The sequence below is a fragment of the Callorhinus ursinus genome, unplaced genomic scaffold (genome assembly GCF_003265705.2).
Source record: "Callorhinus ursinus isolate GAN/ISIS: 27379988/994484 unplaced genomic scaffold, GSC_fseal_2.0 scaffold53, whole genome shotgun sequence".
Classification (NCBI taxonomy): domain Eukaryota; kingdom Metazoa; phylum Chordata; class Mammalia; order Carnivora; family Otariidae; genus Callorhinus; species Callorhinus ursinus.
Window position 1 is genome coordinate 9,094,043 of NW_027397115.1, and position 26,467 is coordinate 9,120,509.

The following is a 26,467-nucleotide window of genomic DNA, read 5'->3' on the forward strand; positions in this document are numbered from 1 at the left end:
TCTTTCTTTCTTTCTTTCTTTCTTTCCTTTTTGAGAAGCTGGAAATCTGGATTCGTAGAGGAAATAAATGTTGGCAAATAATTCAGTGCATGGGCCAAAGCGACCTGCCCATAGGTAGCTGGAGCCCTCCAGGTAGCAGAGCGGCCTCAATTTATACTAGTTGGGCCACTCGCCCTTCACTGGCACTGAGGGTGGTATGCATTTTCCACCCATGATTTCCATTGCTGCGCCCATTTTACAAATGAGAAAACTGAGGCTCAGAGAACTGACTTAATGACCCATGCCAGGGCCCGGCCTCTATGTAGAACTCCCTTGCACAGCCCCAAAGCCAAAGAGGTTCCAGTGTCTGTACTAAGAGCAATCTATCTGGTTTGTCTTGTTTCTTCTTCTAAATCTGCCCTATCTCCCACAAGGGGAAACCAAGGCTCAGAGAGGTTACAAAATGTACCAGAGGTCACCAAGCTGGCAAGAGCCAGAATTGCAACCCAATTGCCAAGTCCAACATCAGAGTTGGCAGGCTAACTCCTTACTCTCCGTTCAGCTCCAGTGTGAAGGAGCTTTAGAAAGTTCCAATGACCACAGAGTCTTTGGCAGTACCGAATCTCCTAGCTGTGCAAGCACCTTCTAAGTGTAAGTTGCCAAGAAGTGCTAGGTCAATTAAGAAATAAAAGGAAGGAAGGTCACTTGTATTTTAAATCAGTAAGTAAGTAAATAAGTAAGTGCTAAGACTTCAGGTCCTTCCCTGGAAACCCTGGGTGATAGCCAGGACCCTCAGAGGGCATTTTTTGGAGGGAATGGAAACCTCAGGACTTTTGTTCAAATGCAGACATCCTGACAGCTGGTTCACTTTACTTGCCAACTCCTGAACCTTGGGTCCTGCTTCTGCCAGACCCCAGTACAGTTTAGAGGATTCCAAAAGGAATCCAGAATCTGCCCTGCAGCTTAGAACTCAGGGAGTTCCACGTGGTATATCTCTTCTAGTCCTTTGCTCCACCATTTCTTGGTCAGTGGGTCAGTGAAGGGGAAAAAAAACAACAACAGTATTTGTTGAGGACCTGTTAGATGCCAGGTACCTTCTATGTGATATCTCAGTGTGATTCAGCCGCTTCCTGGCTGTGTGATCCTGGGCAAGTCACTTTACCTCTATGAATCTGTTATCTCACCTGCTAAAGGAAGGTGAGAATTTTGTTGGCCAGGTCACTTTTTATTTGCAGGGGTCAGGAACCCAACCCAAATTGGCCTAATTAAAAAAGGGTATTGGTCAGTTCACGTTAATGGAAAGTCCAGGGATACTGGCTTCAGGAATGGCTGTATCCAGGTACTTAACTAGTGTCATCAGCAACCTGCCTATGTCTCTTAGCACAGACTCCCTTGGCATTGGCTATATTGTTTGGAAGATTCTTCCCAAAGGTCCAAAGATGACTCTCTGGCCTCTCCAGGTCGACAACGTAATAACTCAGCACCCCCCGATGAAAAAGAACACTTCTTCCCCAATAATTCCAGAAAAAAAGAAGCCCAAGATGAAACTTGATTGGCCAGTATGAGTCATGTCCACACTACTAAACCTGTCTGTGCACACCTGCCCCAGCCACACGGGGCTGGCTGTCACTCCCCACTTCAAGCCCTTGTACTTGTGCTTACCTCTGCCTGAACACCTCTTCCTGCAGGAGTCCATCCTTCAAGGCCCAGTCCAAATGACTCCTCCTCCATGAAGCCTCACTTCTGTGAGCCTTGGTTTTCCCGACGGTAAACCAGGATTTGAGAGCATCTACCTCTTCAGGTTGATAGAAGGAGTAAATGAGACTAGGCAGGCAGAGCAGTTGACACAGTGCCTGGCCTTGAGTAATCAATACATTTTGGCTGTTATTATTATGTCATTGTTAATAGATGTTCAGCTGCTAATTCAAGCTTGTATTTCCCTGTAGTGCCTGACACAGGGCAAGGACTCAATGAGCATTGCATTTTGGGTGGTCCAGTTGGGGCCATGGCTTCTCAACCCATCCATCCATCTACCCATTCACTTTTCATTTACTGTACCAGAATTTGTGGAGTGCCAACACCATACCAAACTCTGTGCTGGGGAATGGGGCTCAGCTTTGCAAGACAGACACAGTCCCTGCCCTCACAGTGATGATCTGGGTAGGTGGGGAAGCAGAAAATGAATGAGTGAATAAATAAATAAACAAGATGACTGCAGATTGTGGCAAGTCACCAAGGAGGTAAAACAGTGGGGGAAGAATGAGTAACTGGGGAGGAGTTTTGTGGGGTTTTCATAAGATTTACTAATTTTTAAGTAATCTCTACACCCAACATGGCGCTTGAACTTACAACCCCAAGATCAAGAGTCAAATGCTCCACCAACTGAGCCAACCAGGCACCCCAGGAGGTATTTATTTGAATCAGGTTGTCAGGGACAGCCCCTCTAAGGAGGGAATATGTGGGGTATGAAGAAGCCAGTCACAGAGAAATTTGGAGGGAGAGCATCACAGGTAGAGAAAACAGCAAGTGCAAATGTCCTGAGGCAGGAATGCTCTTGGCATGTTGAGGAGCATATAGATGGCCAGTGTGGCTGGAAGAGAGTGGGAAAGAGCAGAGGAGAGGAGATTTAAGAGGCCGACATGGGGACCAGATCAGGCAAGGCCTTGTAAGCCCCGTAAGAGTTTGGACCTTGTTTTGGGTGCCGTAGGAAGCCACTGGAGGGCTTCAAGAAGGGGAGTGACAAGACCTAGTTCCTACCTTAGAGGAGGGCATGTGCTTCCATCTGGGAGAAGTTGAAAAGGCTTCTCCAAGGTGCCATTTCTGCCAAGTCCTGAGAGAAGTGAGAAAGCCCACTGTGTGTGCGAGAGGGAGTGGGCCAAGGCTTCTCCAGGCCCGAGGAACAGCCAGTGAGAGGTGCTGAGGGCTCTGCTGACTCCGCCTTTGTAACAGGAAGACGAGAGGCTCCTGAGGGCCCAGACAAGAAAGGTGTTGAAGAAAAGATGTCTAATGATCCTTGTCATAGATGCTAAGGGGGACTCCATTCAGGACATTGTAGCAGGCACAGGGACTGTGGGAGGAGAGCCTGGGCTTGACTCCCAGGACAGCTCGGGCAAGTGGGAATTTGCTGCTGAGGAGCAGCGTGCCTTATGGGGTTGGAAAATCACTGAGAGGAAACAGTGGGCTGGGGGAGTCTGGCTGACTATCTGAGGGACTCTTCTGAGACACAAGAATGATCGCCCTCATTTTCCAAAGCAGGCCCTTAGCAGGGCATGAAGAAGGGAGTCAGAGGAAGACTGCTGCTAAGAATATTCATAAGAACCATAGCATGTTCTGCCCTTCGCATGTGTGGCTTGAAGAGCCTTGAACTTCCGCCCCTGTTCCCTCTCCCGCTTCATTCCCTCTTACTCTTCCCTTCAGTTGCCCTGCTTCAACCATGCTGGCCCCACATGTTCCCACCTCAGGTCCTTTGCACTTGCTGTTCCCTCTGCCTGGAATGCTTTTCCCACTGATGGTCACAGGGCCAGCTCTTCCTTATCATTCAGGTCTCAGCTTAAAGGTCACCTCCACCGAGAGGCCCTGCCTGACCACCTCAGGTGAACACATCTCCTAGTCATTCCCCTTTCCTACAACTGACTTAATTTTTTCAAAGCAATTACCATCACCCAAAATTATCCTGTTGCCCTGTTATTGTTCACTGCATACCCCTTCCCTCTACAAGATGGTCAGCTCCACACAAACTGGGATTTCTGCCTGGTTTGTTCACAGCTGTACCCTGAGGCTAAGATGGCGCCTGGTGCATCATTGAACACATGGATGGATGGATGGATGGATGGATGGATGGATGGATGGACAGATGGACGAATGAATGAGGTTAATCCTTATAAAAACCTGACCATGTAGATATTATTATTCCCTTTTTACAGACGAAGAAACTGAGGTTCAGAGAGGCAAAGTTCCTTGTGTGAACTTACACAGCTGTGCTAAGGGGCACACAGGGAAAATTAATTGTCCAGGGGCAGGATTTGAACCCAGGTCTCACTGATTCTGCTCTTTTCTTCAGTCCCCCGCCGATGAATAGTAATAATAGCTCATGATAACAGACCCCACATTAGAATGGTCTTATATGATGCTCACATCTTCCTTCCAGTTGAAAACAAATGAACAGCAAACATTCCCTGGGCCCCGACTGTATGCTGGGTACCACATGCATGATCGCATGGAATCCTTAATGAAGTAGGAACTGTGGTGATCCCCATTGCACAGGTGAAGAAATTGAGGCTCAGAGAGGTTAAGTAACTTTTCCAAGGGCTCACAACTGGAAAATCAGAAAGCTTTTGCAGGTCTATGGGGCGCCTGGGTGGCTCAGTCGGTTAAGCATCCAACTCTTGATTTCGGCTCAGGTCATGATCTCAGGGTCCTGAGATCATTCGCTCTCCACCCGCCCCCACCCTAATGTGGGGCTCGATCCCAGGACCCTGAGATCATGACCTGAGCCAAAGGCAGATGCTTAACCAACTGAGCCACCCAGGCACCCCAGTAAATAAAATCTTTTTAAAAATAATACAATAATTGGGGCGCCTGGGTGGCTCAGTCATTAAGTGTCTGCCTTTGGCTCAGATCATGATCCCAGGGTCCTGGGATCGAGCCCTGCATCGGGCTCCCTGCTCGGCAGGAAGCCTGCTTCTCCCTCTCACACTCCCCCTGCTTCTGTTTCCTCTCTCGCTGTGTCTCTGACAAATAAATAAATAAAATCTTTAAAAAAAATAATAAAATGCAGGCCTAGGTTCCTAACCAATACATTCTAGTGCCTCTCTTCCACCGGACCTTAAGTTTATTCATTCATTTTCTATTCCTTTGTCATGCTTCTTCCTGTGTTTGATGATGAATGAAGACAGGGCTCACTAGTAAAAGGATGAAAATTCATACTACAGAGTCTTCCTGATGACTTTGACCCTTTTAGTTAACTTTTTGTCAGATCTGATGAGCTCATCATTGCTTTTAACTTCGCGTCGTCACCACTGATGGGATCACACCAGGACAAGTATCCGTTTAGCTGTTATCTTGATGCTTACCTGGGCTGACATTACTAAAGCTACCTCCAAGCTGTTGTTTCTTTACGAGGATCTTTGTAAACCATTTGTCTTTGTCTGCAAGGACTAGTTTGCTTAAAACCAGAGAATAGAATCTACACTCCAACTCAACTAGATGAATTAGTCAGGATACACGAGATTACAGAGGTGAGGAAACAGTAGTGAGGAAACCACAATCTGGTGACTTTACACATCAAAGTTTTGTTTCTCACTTGTGTGATTCCCCCTAAGGACCCAGTAAGAGTGCAGCACGGCCCTCTTCCAAGTCGTGGTGACTCAGGATCCACTGTCCTCTCAACACGAGACCTCCATTGTTGCTGAGGAGAGGGAGCTCACACCCACTCACCCTCAGCCCAGAAGCCATCTGCATCATCCCGGTGCACAGCGAGTCACACAGTTCTGCACAGAGGAAATAGAGGCCTCCAGTGTGCCCAGGAAGAAGACGAGAACCAGAGAGGAGTGAGTGCTAGAAATCTCTTGCACGCCAGGCATACATACACTGCAGGGCTGCAGTCAAAGATGTGAGGGTTTCTTTGCCAACCCACTGAGTTGAGGTGCCCCCTCCTCCTTCAGGGCACTTCTGTTCCCCCCATGGCTGTCTGACATACCCAGCGAGCAGGACACCAGTGTTGATTCAGGGGCTCAACGTTGGTGAAACGGGATTGCTTCTTTTCTTTTCATTTAAAAGTAGAAATGCCGGGGCACCTGGGTGGCTCAGTTGGTTAAGCGACTGCCTTCGGCTCAGGTCATGATCCTGGAGTCCCGGGATCGAGTCCCACATCGGGCTCCCTGCTCAGCAGGGAGTCTGCTTCTCCCTCTGACCCTTTCCCCTCTCATGCTCTCTCTCTATCTCATTCTCTCTCTCAAATAAATAAATAAAATCTTTAAAAAAAAAATAAAAGTAGAAATGCCGGTAATTTCTCTCTTTTTAAAAATCTGCCCCCAGTGCTATTATTTTTTATTGCATCTATCACAGTTATTTTTATTTTTATTATGGTGGGACTACTTAATATATCTACCCTCTTCACATTTTTTTTAAAGATTTTATTTATTTATTTGAGAGAGAGAGAGCAAGAGTGCGCGGGAGAGAGAGCATGAGCGGGGGGAGAGAGCATGAGCAGGGAGGAGAGGGAGAAGCAGGCTCCCCGCTGAGCAGGGAGCCCGATGTGGGGCTCCATCCCAGGACCCTGGGATCGTGACTTGAGCTGAAGGCAGAGGCTTAACTGGCTGAGCCACCCAGGCGCCCCCTACCCTCTTCACGCTTTTAGTGTACTATATGGTATTGGGACTCTGGGCACAGTGTTGGACGGCAGGTCTCCAGGACCTACCCATCAAATGCCAGTCACTTCTTTCTGCTCCTCCCCCAGTTTGTCATACGGTGTACACACCTGCGTTGGAGACCATCTCCTTAGCCTTCGTGAGCATTTTATAGGTTTCAGAGCACTAACTGCCTCCCCATGGGGAGGCAGGCTGTAGATCTCAGACCTCGCTGTCAGGGGAGGCAATGACGCATATCACTTCTGGGCACAGGCAAGCGTGACTTCTCCACGCTATTCCTGCCCCTGCCTTGGCAAGAATGGAAGTCACATAATGAGACGATAGAGCCACCGGTTCCCTGAGTCACGGCTTGGAAAGGAACTACACTGGAGACCCAGCAGATTCTCAGTGGCCGTTCCATGAGAAAGACCAGAGATGTGAAGACACTGGCCTAAAGATGCCCAGCCAGAATCGGAAAGTAGGTCTCTTGACTACCCATGCATTCACCTCAACGTGAACCTCTAGTGAGACTAAAATGCTACGTGAAAAAGATCTGTTGTTAAGCCCCCCCAAATGTCTCCTTCTAAATGTATCTTGGACATTAACCAGCAAATCTGGCTGTTATCGAGAATCACAGAGCCATCATTCTGATGTTAGCCAGGGTGGTGTCCAATCCCAACATCCGGACCAACATATTTAGCTTCCTTTAGCACCCCCAGCTGCCCTGGCCAGGCTCTCAAAGAGTACCCTCCACCCTCCCCATCCCTGCAGATTCAGGGGCAAGGGGACAGATTTGTGGCTCAGCAGAACCCGTAGACACTGTCCTTACCTAACATTTCCTGTGCTCCTTTTTTTTTTATTCAATCCACTGCTCCCTGCGGCAGGGATGGACCGATACCATTCATCACTGTTGAGACCAACAGTCCCTTCCTCAGCTCCGCACGCCCCCAGCAAATGTAGGGAACTGACGATCACTCAGGCAGGAAGAACCCTGCTCCGATCAAGTGTCTCACTATGCCCTCCCCACTCTGCAGGGACCAGAGTCAAGTCTCCGTTACCACCACCACCACCACCACCACCAGAGGCATTGTCCTCAGATGGGCAGGAGGTTGTAATCTCACCAGCTCCCAGAATCCCTGCTTTGACAAGGCTCATGAGAACTTAATTCACCTGTTAGGAGTAGATGCCCAGCCCAGATCGTGTAGGGAAGAGTCGGGTCACCTGAGAGAGATGGTTCAAGTGAGGACATATGTTAAAAACCATAATTCAATTATCTAATATGTTCCTTTCTGTTTCACCCCTCAAAAATCCAAAATTTGGGGCGCCTGGGTGGCTTAGCCATTAAGCGTCTGCCTCCGGCTCAGGTCATGATCCCAGAGTCCTAGGATCAAGCCCCCACTGGGCTCCCTGCTCAGCAGGGAACCTGCTTTTCCCTCTCCCACTCCCCCTGCTTGTGTTCCCTCCCTCTCTGTCAAATAAATAAATAAAATTAAAATATATATATATATATATATATATATATATAAAATTCAGACCCCAGCATTCTGGGATAAAAAAAAGGTGCTCAGGTATTAAAACAGAGAAGGGCTTCAGTGCCTGGTAGACATGGGATCAAACCCATGTCTTGGCCACTGCCCTTGTTGTCACTTTGGTTATTGTCTTTCTAAGCCTCAGTTGCCCCAATTATAAAATGAGGGCCAGGGGTACAGCACAACCTGCAGGTGGTTTTCAGGATGAAATGAGATTCTTCATTCCATAAATACGTGTTGAGCACCTACTGTATGCTCTGAGGACTCAAGATTGAGAAAAATCAGACACAAACCTCTGCCCTCAAGTCGATTACATTCTACAGAGGTGGACATTATTGTAAAATGGTGACTTAGACAGCATTTTGAAGAGAAAGACATGTACTCTGAAAGCCTGCAATTACAGATTTGACCTGATCAAATCAGGGTCAGGGATGGCTTCCCTGAGGAGGTGATGCCTCAGCTGAGCTGAGAAGGATGAGGAGAAACTGACCAGGCAGAGTGAAGGAAAAAGCACTCCAGGCAGCAAGAACAGCATGGGCAAAGGCCCTGTGGCAAGAAGGATCATGAGAACTGTGAGGGACCAAAGGAAGACTAATTCACCTGAAGTGAAAGAGCAAAGGGGAGCCTGGTACAGGATGATGCTGGAGGGTTCAGGAGAGTATAGACTAAGTGATTGTAACAACAAGACTGCAAAATCCAGTGGCTTAACTAAGACAGATGTTATAAGGTAGACCAGGAGTTGGCACACTTTTTCACTAAAGGGCCAGGCTCGGGCTGCGATTAACTTTCGTCTCAGATCCAAGCAGCTCTGCCCATCACATCTGCCTACCAGCCACCAAGAAAAAGGAAACAACGGGCAAGCATCATTTCTGCTCACATTTCATTGGCCAGACCTAGTCACGTGGCCCACATGGCCTCATCCAATTGTAAGGGAAGCTGGAAAGTCTGTTTGCAGTGGCCCAGGGGGAGGTGATCGTGGCTTGGGGCAAGAGTGGTAGCTTGCAGGTAGAGAGGGAATGGAAAAGACGAAAAGATGTCTGTGAGCCAGAATTGGCAAGACTTGGTGATGGGTTAGATATGGGGACAAGGATGACCCCTAGGTTTCTGGCTTGTGCAATTAGATGCAGATCTCATCTGGAAAGTTCTTCATATACAGTAGGAAGTCAGTAAGCGGTTGCAGTCTTCAGTATTTCGTCAGTGGGTCCCGCATTGCAAACCCAACGCCTACAGTGACCTGACAGATAACGGAAGGGGCAAAGGGGCCTGTCTAAAGGGGCAGCTGCTCCTTAGCTCCAGGCAGTAGTTGCCCTCGGGAATGCAGGTTGAGTGTAGACATCATCTGATTTTCCAAGGGAATGTGAAAATCTGGATTTTTATGTGAAATCTTCCAATTTTGAAACTTGGGCCAATAAGTAAAAATAAATTTCTCAGCCCAAAGGCTTCTGATTTATAATGCCTAGGATACCCCCAGCAATGCCACGGCACCTCTTTTCCACCTTTGTGACTCGGTTGCCCTCTGTTGGTGAAGGCCGCTGTTGCGGGCTCACGCCAAGGCCTCTGCCTTCATCCTTTGTTGCCCAAGCACCTTTATCCCCGGATTTCTGTCCCTTTGTGCCCAGGAGCGCCACCTGCAGGTTCCTGACTCCAGTTTCTCACCAGTCCCCCACTGGTGGGCCCCCCACCTCCAGTGGGGAGAGGGGTGCAGACCATCAGCCTGCTCCCAATCCCCTTAATCGGATCTGCGCCAGTGACCCTTCTAATTAAAACTCCCCAGCTATAATCTCCCTTTAAAGCCAGGGAAGCGGAAGGACCATAAAAGGAGCAAGAGGGTTGCCGGGTCCGGAAGCTGCCTCCTCTTACGTCCTTGAACATGTCTTCTGGACACCCACAGACCCGAGATCAAGTCCCAGAACTACCTCTTCCAAGTTGAGTGGCCCTGGATAACTCACTTCATTCTCTGAGGCTCCCTTCCATTCATTTACTTGTTCATTCATTTATCATCCATTTAGGGAGCACCTACTCTGCGCCAGGCACTGTTTCAGGAGCTAAGGACACAGCAGTCCAAGACAGACTCAGCCTGGGTCCTCATGAGCTGACATTCCTTTGCAGGACCCAGAGGAGAAAAGTCCAGCTCAGCAAGATCAGTGCTCTCATGGGAGAAGCTTAGGGGCTGTGGGACTCCGGAGGATGGACACACCCGACCCAGAGCTGGGGGTCAGAGCAGGCTCACTGGAGCAATGGCCCCTGAGTTGGGAGCTGATAGGAATCAGCCAAGAGAAGTGGAGGAGGAAGGGTGCTGAAGGCAGAGGGAACAGCATGGTGAGGATCTTGGGGTGTGAGCAACCACGGCAGTGCAGCTTGGGAACTATAAGGGTTTTTACCAGGATTCGGTACGGAATATGCAGTGGGAGATTCAGGAAATAGTCTGGAGAGAGAGAAGAAAGGTAGTCTTAATATAAAAATCCAAATCTCTCTATCATTCTTGATGAGTTCTTCCTGCCGCTCCAACCTCATCCCCTCCAACTATCCCTATACTCAGCCCCACTTACACTGAGTTGCTTTCTGTTGCTTGATTAAGCCAAACTCATTCCCACCTCAGGGCCTTTGCACATGCTATGCCTTCTGCCTGGAATGCTCAGATCTTCGAATGACATACTCCTCATCCTCAAGTCTCAACAACCAGGGCATCTCCTGAAATAGGTCTGCCCTGACTACCCAACCTCATGTGGACACCCCTCACCCCTTGCTACCCTACCGATCCCACTGGTTTGTTTTTCTCAGTAACATGTAGCACTTAGCACTCTCTGGCATCATCTTGTTCTTTTATGGGTTTATGTGTTATTTTGTCCACGTCTCTCTCCCAGCTCCTTGCAGCCACAGAAGTGGTCTTTCTTATCCATGCTGCATATCCCCAGCAACTAGCAGAGCATTTGGTAATGAAAACATGCCAACAAAATGCGAAGAATTAGAACTTTATCCGAGAGCTTATGGAGCCATTGCAGGGTTCACAGAAGGGCTCTCTATGGCTTGCTTGGATTTTTGCTTCTCTCCTATGGCCTTTCAATACTGTTGTGAGGATTAAAAGCAATGGGATACTCTTTATGGAAAGCAAAAATTCTATTACCGTAGTAAGGCTTATTTTACGTACCATCTAATTCACCCAGTTCTGGTGTGCAGCTCCACTGAGTTTTTAGTGAATTTGCCAGGTTGTGCAACCATCACCCTAAATCAATTTTAGAACACTTTTATCACCCCAAAGAGATCCCTCATAACCATTAACAACTGTTAATCCATATTCTCACCCTGGCAGCCACTAATCTGCTTTTTATCTCTAAAGATTTGCCTTATCTGGACACTTTATGTAAATGGAATCCTACAGTATGGGGCCTTTTGTGTCAGGCTTCTTTCGCTTCACATCATGTTTTCAAGGTTCATCCATGTTGTAGCGTGTGTCCTCCACCCCTTTTTATGGATAAGTAATATTCCATTCCATGGATATACCCGTTTATCCGGTCATCAGCTGATGGACATTTGGGTTGATTCCACTTTTTTATTTGTGGATAAAGCTGCTATGAAGATGCTTGTGCATGAAGAGCAGTTTCCAAATAAAAGTACACTTATCACAACAAGCCCCGAGTAATGTATAGAATTGTTGAATTATTATACTGTACACTGAAACTAATATAATACTGTAGGTTAACTCTACTGGAATTAAAATTAAAATTTAAAAAATGACTTATGACAGACACTTGTTTTAAAAAAAAAAAAAAAGGCACTTTCCAAGCCCTGAACATCTCTCAGCTTGCTAGAGCTTCTGGCATCCCTGTATGAGTTTCACCCCAATGGGCTATGTACCCATGAATGAGACCCTTCCCTTCTCTGCTTGTGTCTCCCCATCTTTCCAGACAGGAGCCTGTGCCCTTTTATGCACAGATATTCTGTGCCTCGTTCACATTCCTGGAAGAGCAGGGGAGTGTGTGGAGGAAATGATAAACAGTTTGTATTTATAGCTGCTGGAGCCAAAGGTGGGCATCCCCGTGATCAACCACCAGAGCCGACAATTAGGAGGAGGGCCTGGCTCCAGCACCCCTGGATCCCACCCTGGGGACTCCCACCTGCTGCTCTCTTCACCCAGAGGACCAAAGCTTCTGCCCCCATTTGGTGCAGACAGGTGGGTTCCAGGATCCAGAATCTCCTCACAGGGAGGGAATCTGAAGACTGCCTCCTAGTCCCTCGTCCTGGCTTTTGCCTTTTTTCCCCGGGTTCCTGGAGTCCTGCCCAAAACTGATTGGGCTCAGATCCCAGGAAAGCAAAGCTGGAAATGCAGAGGCCCAGACAGGGGTTTGAACACGGTTCTGGGAGGACTCCAGGTGCTGGCTGGTCCACATACCGCCCCCCCCCCCGCCCCACCCCTGGGGTCCATCCCGGAGACCAAGTCAAAACTGTTTGTTTGGGTTTCAGGCTGTTTGTGGGATATCTGCTGCTTTAGCAGGCAATGGGGCCCACAGACCTCAGCAACCAGTCCAGGGGCTGGGAGTGGGCGTGATGATAAATTACCTGGATCATAGTTTAATAACGTAACATACATTAAGTAGCTGTTATGTGACAAGTGCTCAATTACTTCCATCTCCATTCTAGAGATAAAAAATGGAGAAATGGAGGCTCAGAGAGGGGAAACGATTTGTCCAAAGCCACACAGCCAGGGAGAATAGTCTCAGGACTCCAACCCAGCTCCCAAACCAGCTCATAAATAAGTATAAGGCTGCAGAGTAATAACAGCGATAAAAGCTGATCTAAGGGCCTTACGAATTCATTGAACTCTCATTGCAGCCTTGCATTGGACACCTCCACCCCCCCCCCCCGCCCCAAATCTTAAGGATAAGGAAACTGAGGCGCAGAGGGTTTAACCCCCACTTGGAAGTTCCCCAGCCAGGAAGAATGGCCCTGACTCTGAAGGCTTCAGCGGGTCTAGGAAAGAAAACAGTCTTATGGGTAGGGCCAGGACGGAGTGCGGAGGGGTGCCTGCATGCAGGGAAGGAGGCTCGCGGTGCTCCGACCCTCCCAACACAACACTGAGCAGCAGACTGCCCCCCCCCGCGGGAGCCAGGGAGGACTCTGCCCCCTTTTCTTCCTTTCTAGGCATCTTGGGGCTGGGAGGTGGGGAGGGCAGGGCACATTCTCATTCTCAGGTACAAAGGTGGTGCCTACCTCAGAATAACAGACCCTAAGGACTGTACATAATACAGACATAATATGCAGGGTGCATAATTCATGCCTCTGTCAGCAGAACATCAATTATGTGGGCCTTCCCTGGAGTTGTCTAGGAGTTAGAAACTGGAGCGGGCTTCCCTTGCCAGGCTCTGGGGGAAATGGGACCGCCCAGCTCTTAAAGGAACAGGCTCCCCAGGAATCTGCTCCTTCTCCAGCAGGCTTCCTCCTAGCTGGGGATCAGCGCCTACCTAGAGCAGCAACCTGCAGGGCTCTGCCCGAGGCCCTGGCTGCCTGCCCCAGAAAATCAGAGCCACCCTGTGTTTAGCCCTGTGCTGGTAACCCTGCCTGTATAATCTCCTCGTCCCCCACACTATGATTTATGAGGGGCTAGCTACTGGTATACCCCAGGGTTTCTCAACCTTGGTACTATAGACATTTTGAGACAGATCATTCTTCGTTGCAGGCCTGTCCTGTGCATGGTAGGATTCAGCAGCATCCCTGGCCTCCACCCACTGGCTGCCAGGGGCATCCCTCCCCCCCAGGTCGTGACAACCAAAAATTTCTGTGGCATTTGTCAAATTTTGACCCCTGGGGGTTCAAAATCATCCCCAGTTATGAATGACTGGAATATCCCCATTTCGCAAGTAAGGAAACTGAGGCAAGGGAAGTTTCAATGCCAAGGCCGTCCAGCCAGTAAATGGCAGAGCTGGATTCTACCTCTAGAGCCCACACTTCGAACTCGGGGCTGGAGTTCCCAAAGTATGCCGCCGGAATAAGCATGTACTTATTTTAATGAAGATTTAACACATCTTTCCCTAGCACACAAAACCAGCATCTTTGCAAATGTCATTTCTTAGGACAAGGCTAAAATGGAGGTGAGCAGTGTGTGTTGTTGTTTTACTACTGAGGGAAGAGTAGTACAAGCAGCAAAAGAACACGTACAGTGGGATGTCAGTCCTGAGCGAGACAAAATAGCAATTTGTTAGGGACATATATCTCTCTATTAAAAACTCTCCAGAAAAGAAAAGGGATGAGAAGAAATTGTGGTTACCCCGGGGTGGAGAAGGACCTGCAGGAAATGTTAGCATTACTGTCACATACTGTTTCTTCACCTGGGTCGTGTGTTCCCAGGCGTTCACCTGATTATGGTTTGTAAATATACATAAATTTGATCTACTTTTGTATGTATTGGATATTTCTTTTTATAAAGTGATTACGGAATTTTACTTTTTCAATGAGTGCACATCAAGAATTAAAACTCAAAAGCTTTTGTTTATTATTTTTTTAAGATTTTATTTATTTATTTGACAGAGAGAGAGACAGCAAGAGCAGGAACACAAGCAGGGGGAGTGGGAGAGGGAGAAGCAGGCTTCCCGCCGAGCAGGGAGCCCGATGTGGGGCTCGGTCCCAGGACCCTGGGATCATGACCTGAGCCGAAGGCAGTTGCTTAACCAACTGAGCCACCCAGGCGCCCCCAAAAGCTTTTGTTTAAAGGACACAGGATTCGTTGGAAACGTATAGCCGGAGAAGTGTGACATTTGGGAACCTGTGGCAGGAGAGGCCCAAAGAGAGAGGTCGGAGTAAAAATGTAGGCTTGACAACCCTATGTGGTGAGTGGAGATTCATTACAGAAAAACGGAAGCCTCTCGAACTCACCCGGGCAGCAAGGGCACTGGCCGATGGGATATAGCAGGCCATTTCGGGACAGGGCAGGAAGCAAAGACCAGCTGGACTACCCGGAGGCTGGGCGGGCTAGGCCGATGGGATGGTGTGGACTGAGAGACCTCCCCTGTGAGGACGGCTAGCGTTCATCAGACACTCTGTGTGCACAGCTGGAAGCTCTCCTAAATGCCTTGCACGTGTTAATGCATTTACCCCTTGTAGCAGCTCTCTGAGGTAGACATTTATTTACCATCCCATTTTGCAGATGAGGAAAATGAGGCTTAGAGTAAACAACTGGCTCAAGGTAAGAAAATGGCAGAGCTGGGATTCGAACCCAAAACAGCCTGACACCAGAGCCCAGGCTCTAAATTGCCGCCCCCATACCCTCTTTCAGATCTCCTGTGTCCTCACTGCTGACTCCCCCCGCCCCGCCGCCCCGAGGCTGGAATAATTAGCTTTAAATCATTGCAGTCTCTGGGCTTTGGTTTGTACATCTGTACAACAAATGGATTCAAATAAATGATCTTTTTAGCTCAAACATCCAGGCATTAGATGACTGTTGAGATGTGAAAATGCTCTTGAATGTTGAGGAGCATTCTGCGGACGCACGGTTGTTAGGATGATCATCCTATGGGTGGTTGGTAACTAAATCCCACTCTCTTCTCCTTGCAGATCCTTGCCATAATTTCCATCATGTTCATCGTCCTCTCCACCATTGCCCTGTCACTCAACACGCTGCCCGAGCTGCAGAGCCTGGACGAGTTCGGCCAGACCACAGACAACCCCCAGCTGGCCCATGTGGAGGCCGTGTGCATTGCATGGTTCACCATGGAGTACCTGCTGCGGTTCCTGTCCTCACCCAAGAAGTGGAAGTTCTTCAAGGGCCCACTCAATGCCATTGACTTGTTGGCCATCTTGCCATACTATGTCACCATCTTCCTCACCGAATCCAACAAGAGTGTGCTGCAGTTCCAGAACGTCCGTCGTGTGGTCCAGATATTCCGCATCATGCGTATCCTCCGCATCCTTAAGCTCGCACGCCACTCCACCGGCCTCCAGTCCTTGGGCTTCACCCTGCGGAGGAGCTACAATGAGCTCGGCTTGCTCATCCTCTTCCTCGCCATGGGCATCATGATCTTCTCCAGCCTTGTCTTCTTTGCTGAGAAGGATGAGGATGACACCAAGTTCAAAAGCATCCCAGCCTCTTTCTGGTGGGCCACCATCACCATGACGACCGTTGGGTATGGAGACATCTACCCCAAGACTCTCCTGGGGAAGATTGTTGGGGGGCTCTGCTGCATTGCAGGGGTCCTGGTGATTGCTCTTCCCATCCCCATCATTGTCAATAACTTCTCTGAGTTCTACAAGGAGCAGAAGAGGCAGGAGAAAGCAATCAAGCGGAGAGAGGCTCTGGAGAGAGCCAAGAGGAATGGCAGCATCGTGTCCATGAACATGAAAGATGCTTTTGCCCGGAGCATCGAGATGATGGACATCGTGGTTGAGAAAAATGGAGACAATATGAGTAAGAAGGACAAAGTGCAAGATAATCACTTGTCTCCCAACAAATGGAAATGGACAAAGAGGACACTGTCTGAAACTAGCTCAAGTAAGTCCTTTGAAACCAAGGAGCAGGGATCCCCTGAGAAGGCCAGATCATCTTCTAGTCCTCAGCACCTGAATGTCCAGCAGTTGGAAGACATGTACAATAAGATGGCCAAGACCCAATCTCAACCCATCCTCAATACCAAGGAGTCAACAACACAGAGCAAACCAAAGGAAGAACTTGAAATGGAGAGTATCCCCAGCCCTGTAGCCCCTCTGCCCACGCGTACAGAAGGGGTCATAGACATGCGAAGCATGTCAAGCATCGATAGCTTCATTAGCTGTGCCACAGACTTCCCCGAAGCCACCAGATTCTCCCACAGCCCTTTGGCATCACTTCCCAGCAAGACTGGGGGCAGCATGGCCCCAGAGATGGGCTGGCGGGGAGCTCTGGGTGCCAGTGGTGGTAGATTTGTGGAGGCCAATCCCACCCCTGATGCTAGCCATCGCTCTACCTTCTTCATTGAGAGCCCCAAGAGTTCTCTGAAGACGAACAACCCCCTGAAGCTCCGAGCACTTAAAGTCAACTTCGTGGAGGGGGATTCCAGTCCATTAGTCCCTGTTCTGGGGATGTACCACGACCCTCTTAGGAATCGGGGGGGCGCTGCAGCTGCTGTCGCTGGACTGGAGTGTGCCACACTCTTGGACAGGCCTGTACTGAGTCCAGAGTCCTCCATCTACACCACAGCAAGTGCTAGGACGCCCCCCCGATCACCTGAGAAACACACAGCAATAGCATTCAACTTCGAAGCAGGTGTCCACCAGTACATTGATGCGGACACAGATGATGAGGGGCAGGTGCTCTACAGTGTAGATTCCAGCCCTCCCAAGAGCGTCCACATGAGCACCAGTCCCAAGTTCAGCGTCGGGACAAGATCAGAGAAGAACCACTTTGAAAGCTCCCCCTTACCCACCTCCCCTAAGTTCTTAAGGCAGAACTGTATTTACTCAACAGAGGCATTGACTGGAAAAGGCCCCAGTGGCCAGGAAAAGTGCAAACTCGAGAACCACATCTCCCCCGACGTCCGCGTGTTGCCGGGAGGAGGAGCCCATGGAAGCACACGGGATCAGAGCATCTGAGCTACCCCACCTGCAACAGAGACTTGTGGCAAGACCTGAGAGGTGTGCCGTTCAGCTTCCCTGCCGCAGAGCTTTTCCGCACGAACTCAGAAAGGCTCTGCAAAGCCCCCAGACAGAAGCGAAACTCCAGGGGAGGCTCCCTAGGGCCTTGAGAGCCATGACAGGTATGACCGAATGAAGTCGGCCAAGCCACAGGATGTGGCGTCTCCTTGTACCAAGTCCACTGCCCTCTTTGGGAGATGACATGGGCAGAACTCACAGCCACCACTACCACATGCTGGACCTAACCAAGGCCACCTCCTCCCCACTCGTCTGTCATGGCTCTCCATCACAGCCTCCGGGGGGAGGGCAGCATCTCGATCCCTCCAGGCTTCAGCTGGAGAAGGATGCCGGAACAAGTGGCTGGGTTGACCAATTTGGTTTTGGGTGTTACCTGGCCACCTCCTGGAACTCCTGTCCATCACCTCCTGGATGGATCCCACTGTTAGAAAGCTACAGAGGATACTCGTGTCATGGGGAAATTTCCACACCATCAGCCACGATCCCAGCGCAAAACCCTTACTCAAATGTCTTCATTGACTTCAGTGTTCCATAGTACCTGAGATTTTATTTTGAGATATCATCAGGGTGAGTTGCACCACTTGTACTTGATTCTAATTGCCCCCTGGCAATCTGGGAAGGGTTCAGACGGCAGGCACTCAGCCAACAGTATGAACGGTGAGCATTGCTTTAGGGTTGTTAGAAGGAAAACACTTTCTGTACATCACTAGTGTAGACTCAAAAGATATGCAAGTGTCAAATATGCAAAAGAAATAGCTTATTCAAAGAGACTGTATGTTACTGAAGAACAGAATAAAATCTGATTTTTTTTTTTACCTGCAAAAATGGAAGGAAAAAAGAAATCCCCAATTGAAATGCCCAATTCAGACTTTTGAATACTTCCTGCTGCAGCAGGGAAAGCATCTACTATAATAGAAATTCTTTTTTGTTTCCTGTGGTATTCAAGTTTTAAAAAAAAGTTAAAATAAAAAGCACTTTATGTTTTTCAAAAATAGGTTCTACCAGGGACAGTGTCAACATCTTGCACTTTAAAACAAGCACTATTTCCCGTGGGCCACTTTTCGGGACTACAGTTGGGTTGTTGGTACATGCCTGTGTCCAGCCACGGTGGGGGATATTGTGCTGGTATTGCTGTCTGCCATGTCAAAGTCTGTGGGCTCCTTCCCTGCCCCTCTGACGCTTCCCATTAGGTCCCTTGCAAGGAAGGGTACTTGAGCCCTTGAGCGGGGCCTCTCACAGAGTCACGTGTACCGGAAGCATGCACATCTCAGAAGAATACAGTAGACGGTGGGCATTGGGTGTTTACTCTGTTCTCTTTCTTGTCAACCAGCTGTTGGTGTGTTTTCAGTGTCACTGTCTGTACTAAAACTCAGCTCTCCTTCCTGCAGCCATCAATGCAGCCAGTACAGACAAAAGCAATAAGTATTTGTGTGCATTGTGAACGGTTCTGGTGTATTTCTTGGTGTTGGTCTTCCTGTTCTAGTTTGACGACCTGGCGTTGGCCTGCATGAATTGGGTCCAACAGGATGGAGTTGTTGGCCATTCCTCGGTTCAGAAACATTGGGTTGAGCCACTGGTTAGCATGATGCCATGCTGTTGGCCCATCTGTCAGTAAAGATGACTTGTCATTGATCTGCCTGTCTTTAGTACAATGGACCGATGTCATTCTCTTAATACAACATTGATGGATGATGCCCCACGTACAGTAGTGTAGATCTGCCAATCCACAATCCAGTGACAGGCATACGTCTTCCTGATGGAACAAACATGGCATGGTTCGCCAGTCCTTCATACAAGGTGTTACTGGTCTGCCTGTTAGTATAATGGCACGAATCCATCTGTCAGTTCACAAATATCACGGAGTTGTTCCGCCTGCCCTCCAAACAGTGGCATGAGGTTGAACCACCTGTCACAGGTATGATGACACAGAGTCATTCCACCGCCCTTACAAACACCTGTTCTCTGCTGAATCCGTACCTGGTTCATATTGCTTCTCAGCGTCTCCGAGGACTGTGGATCCCTTCAAGAAGGTGCAGTCCTGTTCTTTGCCATATTACCCAACAAAACGATGCCGAAGTATCCTGACGCTCCGAAGTATCTTCAGAGCACCCTGGCAGCAATGGCAAAGGGGCAGGGAAAGTGTGAGGTCATCCTGTGCTGGCGGCACGCCAGAGAGAGGAGGCAGCAGTGGCCCTGAGCCCTTTTTGGGGCACACAGTGCGGGCTGGGGGCCTCCTGAGGAGCGGCCGCTGGACAGTTGTCCCTGGGCCATGTCAGCTCACGTGTCTCTTCCTTGTTTTTATCACCATTTCCGTCGGCCGTCAGCACAAACGTGAAAATTCAGGGAAAACAAATGCTTTTTGATAAAAGTAAATAGTTGTGATTTCCGATTCAGATATTTTTAGAGCTGATGCTATCTGTAAAAATTAATAATAATAATAGAGTCTATTTTACATATCAGGAAAGTGAACATGTTTAAATATAGCCATATATAGCGAGAAGGAACTTACCACCCCTTCTTCAAATCAAGGCATTTCATTTGTTGGTTGAAGCAGATGAGAAGTGTACAGATTGGATATGACTTCTTTCTTTCTTTTAAACTAATAACCAATTGGTGCAACTCTCCTTGTAACCAAAGGCCCTTTCTGCCTTGTGTGGTCACACAGGACCTGGCCCTCCCTTCCCCATGTAGTTTGTCTGACCTTAAAGTAGCATTTTATGGAGTCACTTTTGAAGGACGAATTCAGAAGTATCATTAAGAACCTACCTTTTCAGGCTTACTAGCCAGAGTCCTATAGAGTTCTTATAGAAACAGAATAATTGAAACTCAGCATATACTATGCTTAGAAAGTATTGCATTTTGTTTTGTTTTTTTCTTTCACTTGTGTATGTATTGTGGGAATATAGCTTTTATCCTGTGCCCAACTCAAAATAGAGTATCGTAAGTTTTCCCAGGCCCCACCTGCCAAAAATGAACATACCCCAATTTTTAATATGTGTACACCCCTACCTATACCTGTGTACATGCACTGGGAAATCTACCTAAGAGTCTCCACTGAGAAGCTGACCTTGACAGATCCTCATAGAGGAGAGGAAAGCATGGTTTGGAGGCAAATACCACTTTAACTCGGTGATCCATGTCCCACCCATTCCTGAACCAATGAAAATGGGAAACAAACAAACAAACAAACAAAACAAGTCAACCCAAAGAAACCAAACTAGGGGCTGGAGCGGGTGAAGGCCTGGTCCCTTTGGTGAATTTGGTGAAACTCGTCAAGAACCCAGCAGACCTTGGCTTCCAACTTCCACCATTATCAGTAAGGGCTAGGGACCAGGTCCCCGTGTGATCGGGGTAGTCTGCGACCTGTGGAGAGAGGTGGGCGAGCTCTGGAGGAGTCGGCTTTTTCACTTTTTTTTTTTTTTTTTTTAATCTTTGGGGTAAGAAAAACAACAGGACTTCGGTGCAGTAGATTTCTCAGTGCCTTCTTTAGGAATTTTATCTTAAGCACACTTAATGGGGAAAGAATAAAAGAGGACAGAACATTTGTCTCCATGAAGTCCCTTTCTCTAAAAGCACTGGGGATCAAGAAGGACGAAGACTGGGGAACAGCAAAATTCTGAGGAGGCCTTTCCTTTCAACTCCCCCGGCTTGCCCCCGAGTAGTGCTGGTGACAACAAACTTTGCCAAACTGATGACCAGCTCTCCTCTACCACGTCTCAGTGACTGTAGCTTCACCCCTGACCTTTCTCCTAATGAGACCCACTCTTCTGAGGAGAAAAACAACAACAGTATTCTCTTCTTTAAAACTGTGATGTATTGATGTTTGTAACTATTGTACATTTCTGTCTTGCTCTCTTGCTCCAAGTCACGGCTGGAGTGTCTAGTCCACGGACAAGGGGAAATTGAAACTTCACCATGGACAAGATTCCCTAGAGCCAGGTCTCTCTCTCTCTCTCTCTCTCTCTCTCTCTCTCTCTCTTTCTCTCTGCCTCACCTCCCTTTCCTTATTTCTCTGCCAAGTAGTCCCCAGTAACATAACCCCAGGCTTCAGCCTCCTGTTAGGTAATTTTGAATCCAATGAGACTGAAGTGATATGACTCTAGGGCATGATCCTTTGGGAGAGGGAGCCTTTGGGAGATCCTTTTCCAGTGGCAGGAAGAAAGAAGGAGTCAGCTCTGCGGCCCCCCCCCTCCTCCCAGCGGGACAGGGGAGAGCCTCCAGCCCTGAGCTCAAGTTTCCCCTGTTTCCGGTTTCTCACCACCTATATGACAGCATGCAAATGCTTTCACTCAGCCAGGGGGACCCAAACCAGCCTGGCTATGCCCCCCCAGAATAAAAATTACCTCTGCATTTTCTGTTGCCATGTTTCTGGCTCTAGAAGTATCCGATGCAGGGCTATATCGTAGGATATCCACATATCTCAGAGTAGTCTATTTTTCTGTTCAGATAAAAAGTATATAGGTATATGTGTGTGGTTAGCAAATTTGTAATAGGGCCATTCAGTCTCATTGCCGTTTTGTAATATAGAATAACATCTTAGGAGTTTTATGGTTGGTCATTATCATAGCTGATATTTTCTGGTCTTTTTCATTTCCTCCCATTGCCCCTTGGGTTCTCTTTCTTCCTTTTGGACCTGACTTTCTGGGGGGGGTGGGGAAAGACTTCGGGCTCTGACTTCCTCATGCAGGCATTTCCTGACACTTGACCTAGAGTCTGTGGACACTGTAATTTCCTCGTTCTGTGTGTTTCTCCTATTTATTGTTCTTAAGATTCCAGGGCACGGAGGCAGGAGTAAGACCAGGAGAAGGAGGGCTACGGATGGCCCTCAAAATCAGAATGGCATGTGGGCTGGTTCAGCTCCTCCTCCCCCACCCCGATGGCATTTTGAAGAGGCTGAATTTTCTCATCCCCGGAGATCTTGGGAGGGCCAATCTCACGCAAGCAAACCTCCTGCTGAGGTCCAGAACACACCCAAGCACCCTCTTGGCTGACCTGTTACCATGTCCTGCGACCCACTCCCCTGTAACATCAATTGGATCCGAAGGCCAGAGCATTTTCAGGTTCTTGCGAACCTCAGAGAACATACTGGGCCTCGGATCTCATCAACTTCTTAACTGTTCCTCATTTTAATCCACTTGCAGCATCCTCACCAAAAAAAAAAAAAAAAAAAACAAACCCATAGTAGACAAGCTTGCAGCCAAACCCTGAGAAGATGTGTCCCCTAGAATGTGCCATTGCATCTCCCCCTCCTTTCCCAGCTGCCTGGCTCCATAGCACCAGAGACTTGTGGCGAGGGCAATGGTGTTTATCCAGCTATACCTATCCAGGCCCTGGGGAATTTCTGGACTGTCCTGCTTAATTCCACTAGGCAGCTTTCAGCCTCAGGTGGGCAGAGGACATCTCATGAAGCAGAATCTTCAGCAGAAAGTGATTCTCCACTCTTCAACTCATGCAGGAAGATGAAGAAAGGCCAGATGATTTCAGACTTGCGTTCATGTCTAGGTGTTCATACCCCACCTGCCTCCCTATCAGCTTCAGACTAGATTTTTAAAAAACTTTTGCACAAGAACAAAACAAAATTGTCTCCCAGTAGTTTGCCAGGTTTGATGCCCAGATAAGCAAATAACTCTATTCTGTGGCTGATTTCATCTAGAGAGAGAGAGACTGGGAAGTTTGGGTTTCTATCCACTGCCCCTGCTTTTGTCTTAACCTGGAATTTCTCCTGAACGTCCCCAAATGCCAACTTAAAGAAATGGATTCGGAAGGGGCTCTGGTGAATCTAGCGGTCCCTCGTCTTTTTTTCCCCTCCAGTTCTAACTCTCCATTCCTCTCTGCAAAGATCCTGAAAAGATCTTCTAAAGGCTGGCCAGGATGGGGAAAGGGGCCGTTCTCCTGAAGAAGAAACCATATGCCTGCAGGATGGCTGCAAGTGAGTCTCCGAAAGCCTCTCTTGCCTGAGAGGAACAAAGTGGTCAATTTCAGCTCAAATTAAGGAAGTGATTCTCATGGGCGGGGCTGCCTCACCATGGAATTCGGTGCCTGGTTGGTGAATGAGCTGCTTAAAAAGAAGCTAGATGATGCACAAAATGGATGTTGCAGAGGGACCCTCACATTGCATGGCCACTGGACTGAACAACCAGGGAAATCCCCCCCCCTCCCCCAGGGACGTGTGTATGTGGTTTGGACATCTGGGCGCAGGCTCAAGGCATTGAGGCAAAAGCAGGGAGGACAGCGAGCAGGAACTCAAATTCTAGGATTTGGAGTTTTCCGTGGGGGGTGCCAGGGATGGAAGTGGCAGCAGGATACCCTGCTTCCCCTCTGCTTCCTATCTTGGGCAATTTTAATGACCCTGCCAATCTCTCATCTAACCCATCCCCAGTGCCCTCACAGGCACCACACTGGGTGGGATGAGGCTTATGCTACCCTCCCCAGACCAGCCAAGGAACAGTCCCAACTCTGGCTGGTCATCTCATGGTGCTTCAGCTCTTCTGCCCAGACCCTGTGCCCTCCTAGGCCTGAGGCTTTCTGTACAAGAGATGCAATTATCTTTATCCACTAGCCAGCCATCGAACTGCCCAGGCAGTAGCAAATGGCACCATTCCAAAAGGGCTTTTTTTTTTTCTTCTGGCAAATAAAACAGAAAAATCCCATTCAAGACATTGGAAAAGCCCCACCCAATGAAGTAAGTCCAGAACGACCAAAAGAGAGAGGCAGCTGGAATCCAATTTTAGAGCCAAACAAGGCTTCGGCTGCCCAGTCTTCCACATCTATAGCCCCTTCCCGAGTGGTCTGGATACTGCATCCTCCAAGGAGAGCATCTGACACAAGAGGATTTAAAATCCCCCTCCCCCTAATTGTGTATAGTGGGATTGGAGGGGGTGGGGCTTCATCCTCAGGGCGACCCCAAGTCCAGGCAGTTGTAGGTGGTTTTATTATGAAGTGAGGCAGGACGATAGGATTGCATGGATAGACTGAGCAGCTACTATCCCCCAAAAACACAGTGAAACAAAAATCCAGTTCGCAAGATCCCCCCTTAGAGGCTCTGTCCTGCAGAAATATCTCAAATTAGTGGCTACAATGGCATGACATATTCTGGAAAATGAAGGACACTCCCAATTCTGTCTCATTAAGATGCTCTCAAGGGTCTTGCATGGATCATCCCACACTTCTTGCCTCCCTGAACTAATCCAGGTTTGGAAAACAAGGAGGGAAGCACAGGAGAAGATGCCCAAGAGATTCAGACTTCTCCATGGCTTTGGCTTGTGGCCCCCTGGTCTTCACTAGGGTTTTGGGCTCTCCCTTAGATAGGCTTGACATTGAAGCTCCATGTGCCTAATGGGTGGGGAAGAGGAAGATCAGCAGCTGCTGGGCTGGGGGCAGCTGCCCTGTTTGCTCTCCAGACCTATCCAGGCTTCAGTCCAAGGCCAAGGGCTGGCAACATCATTTTAGGTGCCAGGAACTCGGGGTTATCCCCCATTGTATGCCCATGGCACATAGTGGGCACCCAACCTGTGTTCTTTTGAGTGAGTGAATGTGTAAATGATTGGCTTGTGAGTGAGTGAATACAGGAGTTTAGCAGTTCTTGCCTGGCTTGAGGTAGTGCTAACTGGGAAGGAAGGAGAAATGAGGGACCCTCCCATTAGAGCCTGTAAGCCCCACCAGTGCCATTCGGGCTTTGACTCAACTGGGGGCCAAGATGATGTCCAAATTTGACACTTGTCTGCCCTAAGGTCCTCAGTCTGCTCAGAGCGACGCTTCGAGGGGCCCCACAGGGAGCCCCAGGCTCCTTCCTACTCTCCTACCCTGCATTTTCAGCCTCATGTTCTAGTTTAGCTCACAAAGAAGGGATTTGCTGGGGGCAGGAATTTGGGAGCTGACATCTGGAAACTGGATTGCATTCCCTGAGCCAGGGGAGTCCAGCTGGAAAAGAGGGCCAACCTTCCCTCCAACTTTGAGAGCCAATGGTCTTCCTTTTTTCTGAGCCCCAGTGTCCCCCAAGGTAGCATGTTGCCCCAATTCCATTAGCTCTAAGACCCTCTGTCTCTCCCAGGAACCATGGTGTGAGGCTGAGGCTTTTCTGCCAGCAAAGCCATTCTGATCACCCCACCCATGATGGGGGCCAAGCCAATCACATTAGCCATAAATGACCAATGTCCTTAGCCACTCTTTTCTCGGGGTCACATTTGTGGGTCCTGTTCATCTCTGGTCAGTTGATGTCTCTAGTCCTTCCTGTAAAAGTGAAAATGAGCATTGTGTGTGTGTATGCACGTGCATGCACACACGCACACACACACACACACACACACACACACACCACATACACACAGAAACCAAACGACAAAAAACCTGTGTCTTTTTATGCATGTGATGAGATGAAATTGTGACCTCCAGCTGCTGTCCTGTCCTGTAAAATATGTCCAAACGTTCAAGAATTTCTAAGCAAATGGTCCTTTAATGAAGTATGCACAGTTCAATAAAAAGGTATGGAGAAAAAGAGCTTGGTGGAGTTTGTATTATTTTCTGGAGGGCACAGGGAAATGGGGATGTGAAGGTCTGGGGGGGGTTAACTGGGGACCTGGAGGGGCAGCACTAGCTTTTTCTCCACCTGTAAGAGAGAGGGTCTGAAAATGTAACCGGCTTGGCGCCCCGATATGCAAGCAGGGGTAACACCCCCCTGCCCCGCCCCCCGTGCTGTGTTCACGGACCAAAGCCCAAATTCTGGTTATTTGGCTCTCATGTCAACTGTACCCGGGCATTCTTGGCCTCACTACCTCTCTCTCATCAAAATGTCTCACGGTGCCTACGAGAGTTGCACACGCGACTCTGGAGATCCGTCCCCCTTCTCTGCTTTATTGTTCTCCATAACACCACCTCTGACACACTCTATTTTATTTATGTATTTTGTTTATTGTTGACCTCCCTTCAATAGAAAGTAAATTCCTGCCTCCAAGAGAACATGAATTCAAAAACTGGAAAGCAAAGGGAATAAAGACTGAA

At 48.6% G+C, this 26,467-nt stretch overlaps 1 protein-coding gene across 4 annotated transcripts in view; it reads left to right on the forward strand.

The window, feature by feature from the left end:
- The window catches only part of KCNB1 (potassium voltage-gated channel subfamily B member 1), a 103,754-nt gene that overhangs the window by 73,307 nt on the left and 3,980 nt on the right, over nucleotides 1–26,467 (forward strand). For 2 of the 4 annotated variants that reach the window (XR_012375588.1, XR_012375589.1), the window contains exon 2: nucleotides 15,401–18,037. Coding sequence is in view for 2 of the 4 variants with exons in the window: in XM_073883924.1 (XP_073740025.1) it covers nucleotides 15,401–17,410 (2,010 nt within the window). In the remaining 2 variants the exon portion in view is untranslated. Of the gene's footprint in view, nucleotides 1–15,400; nucleotides 22,646–26,467 lie in introns of those variants that run through there. The other 2 variants (XM_073883924.1, XM_073883925.1) reach the window with 1 other exon arrangement.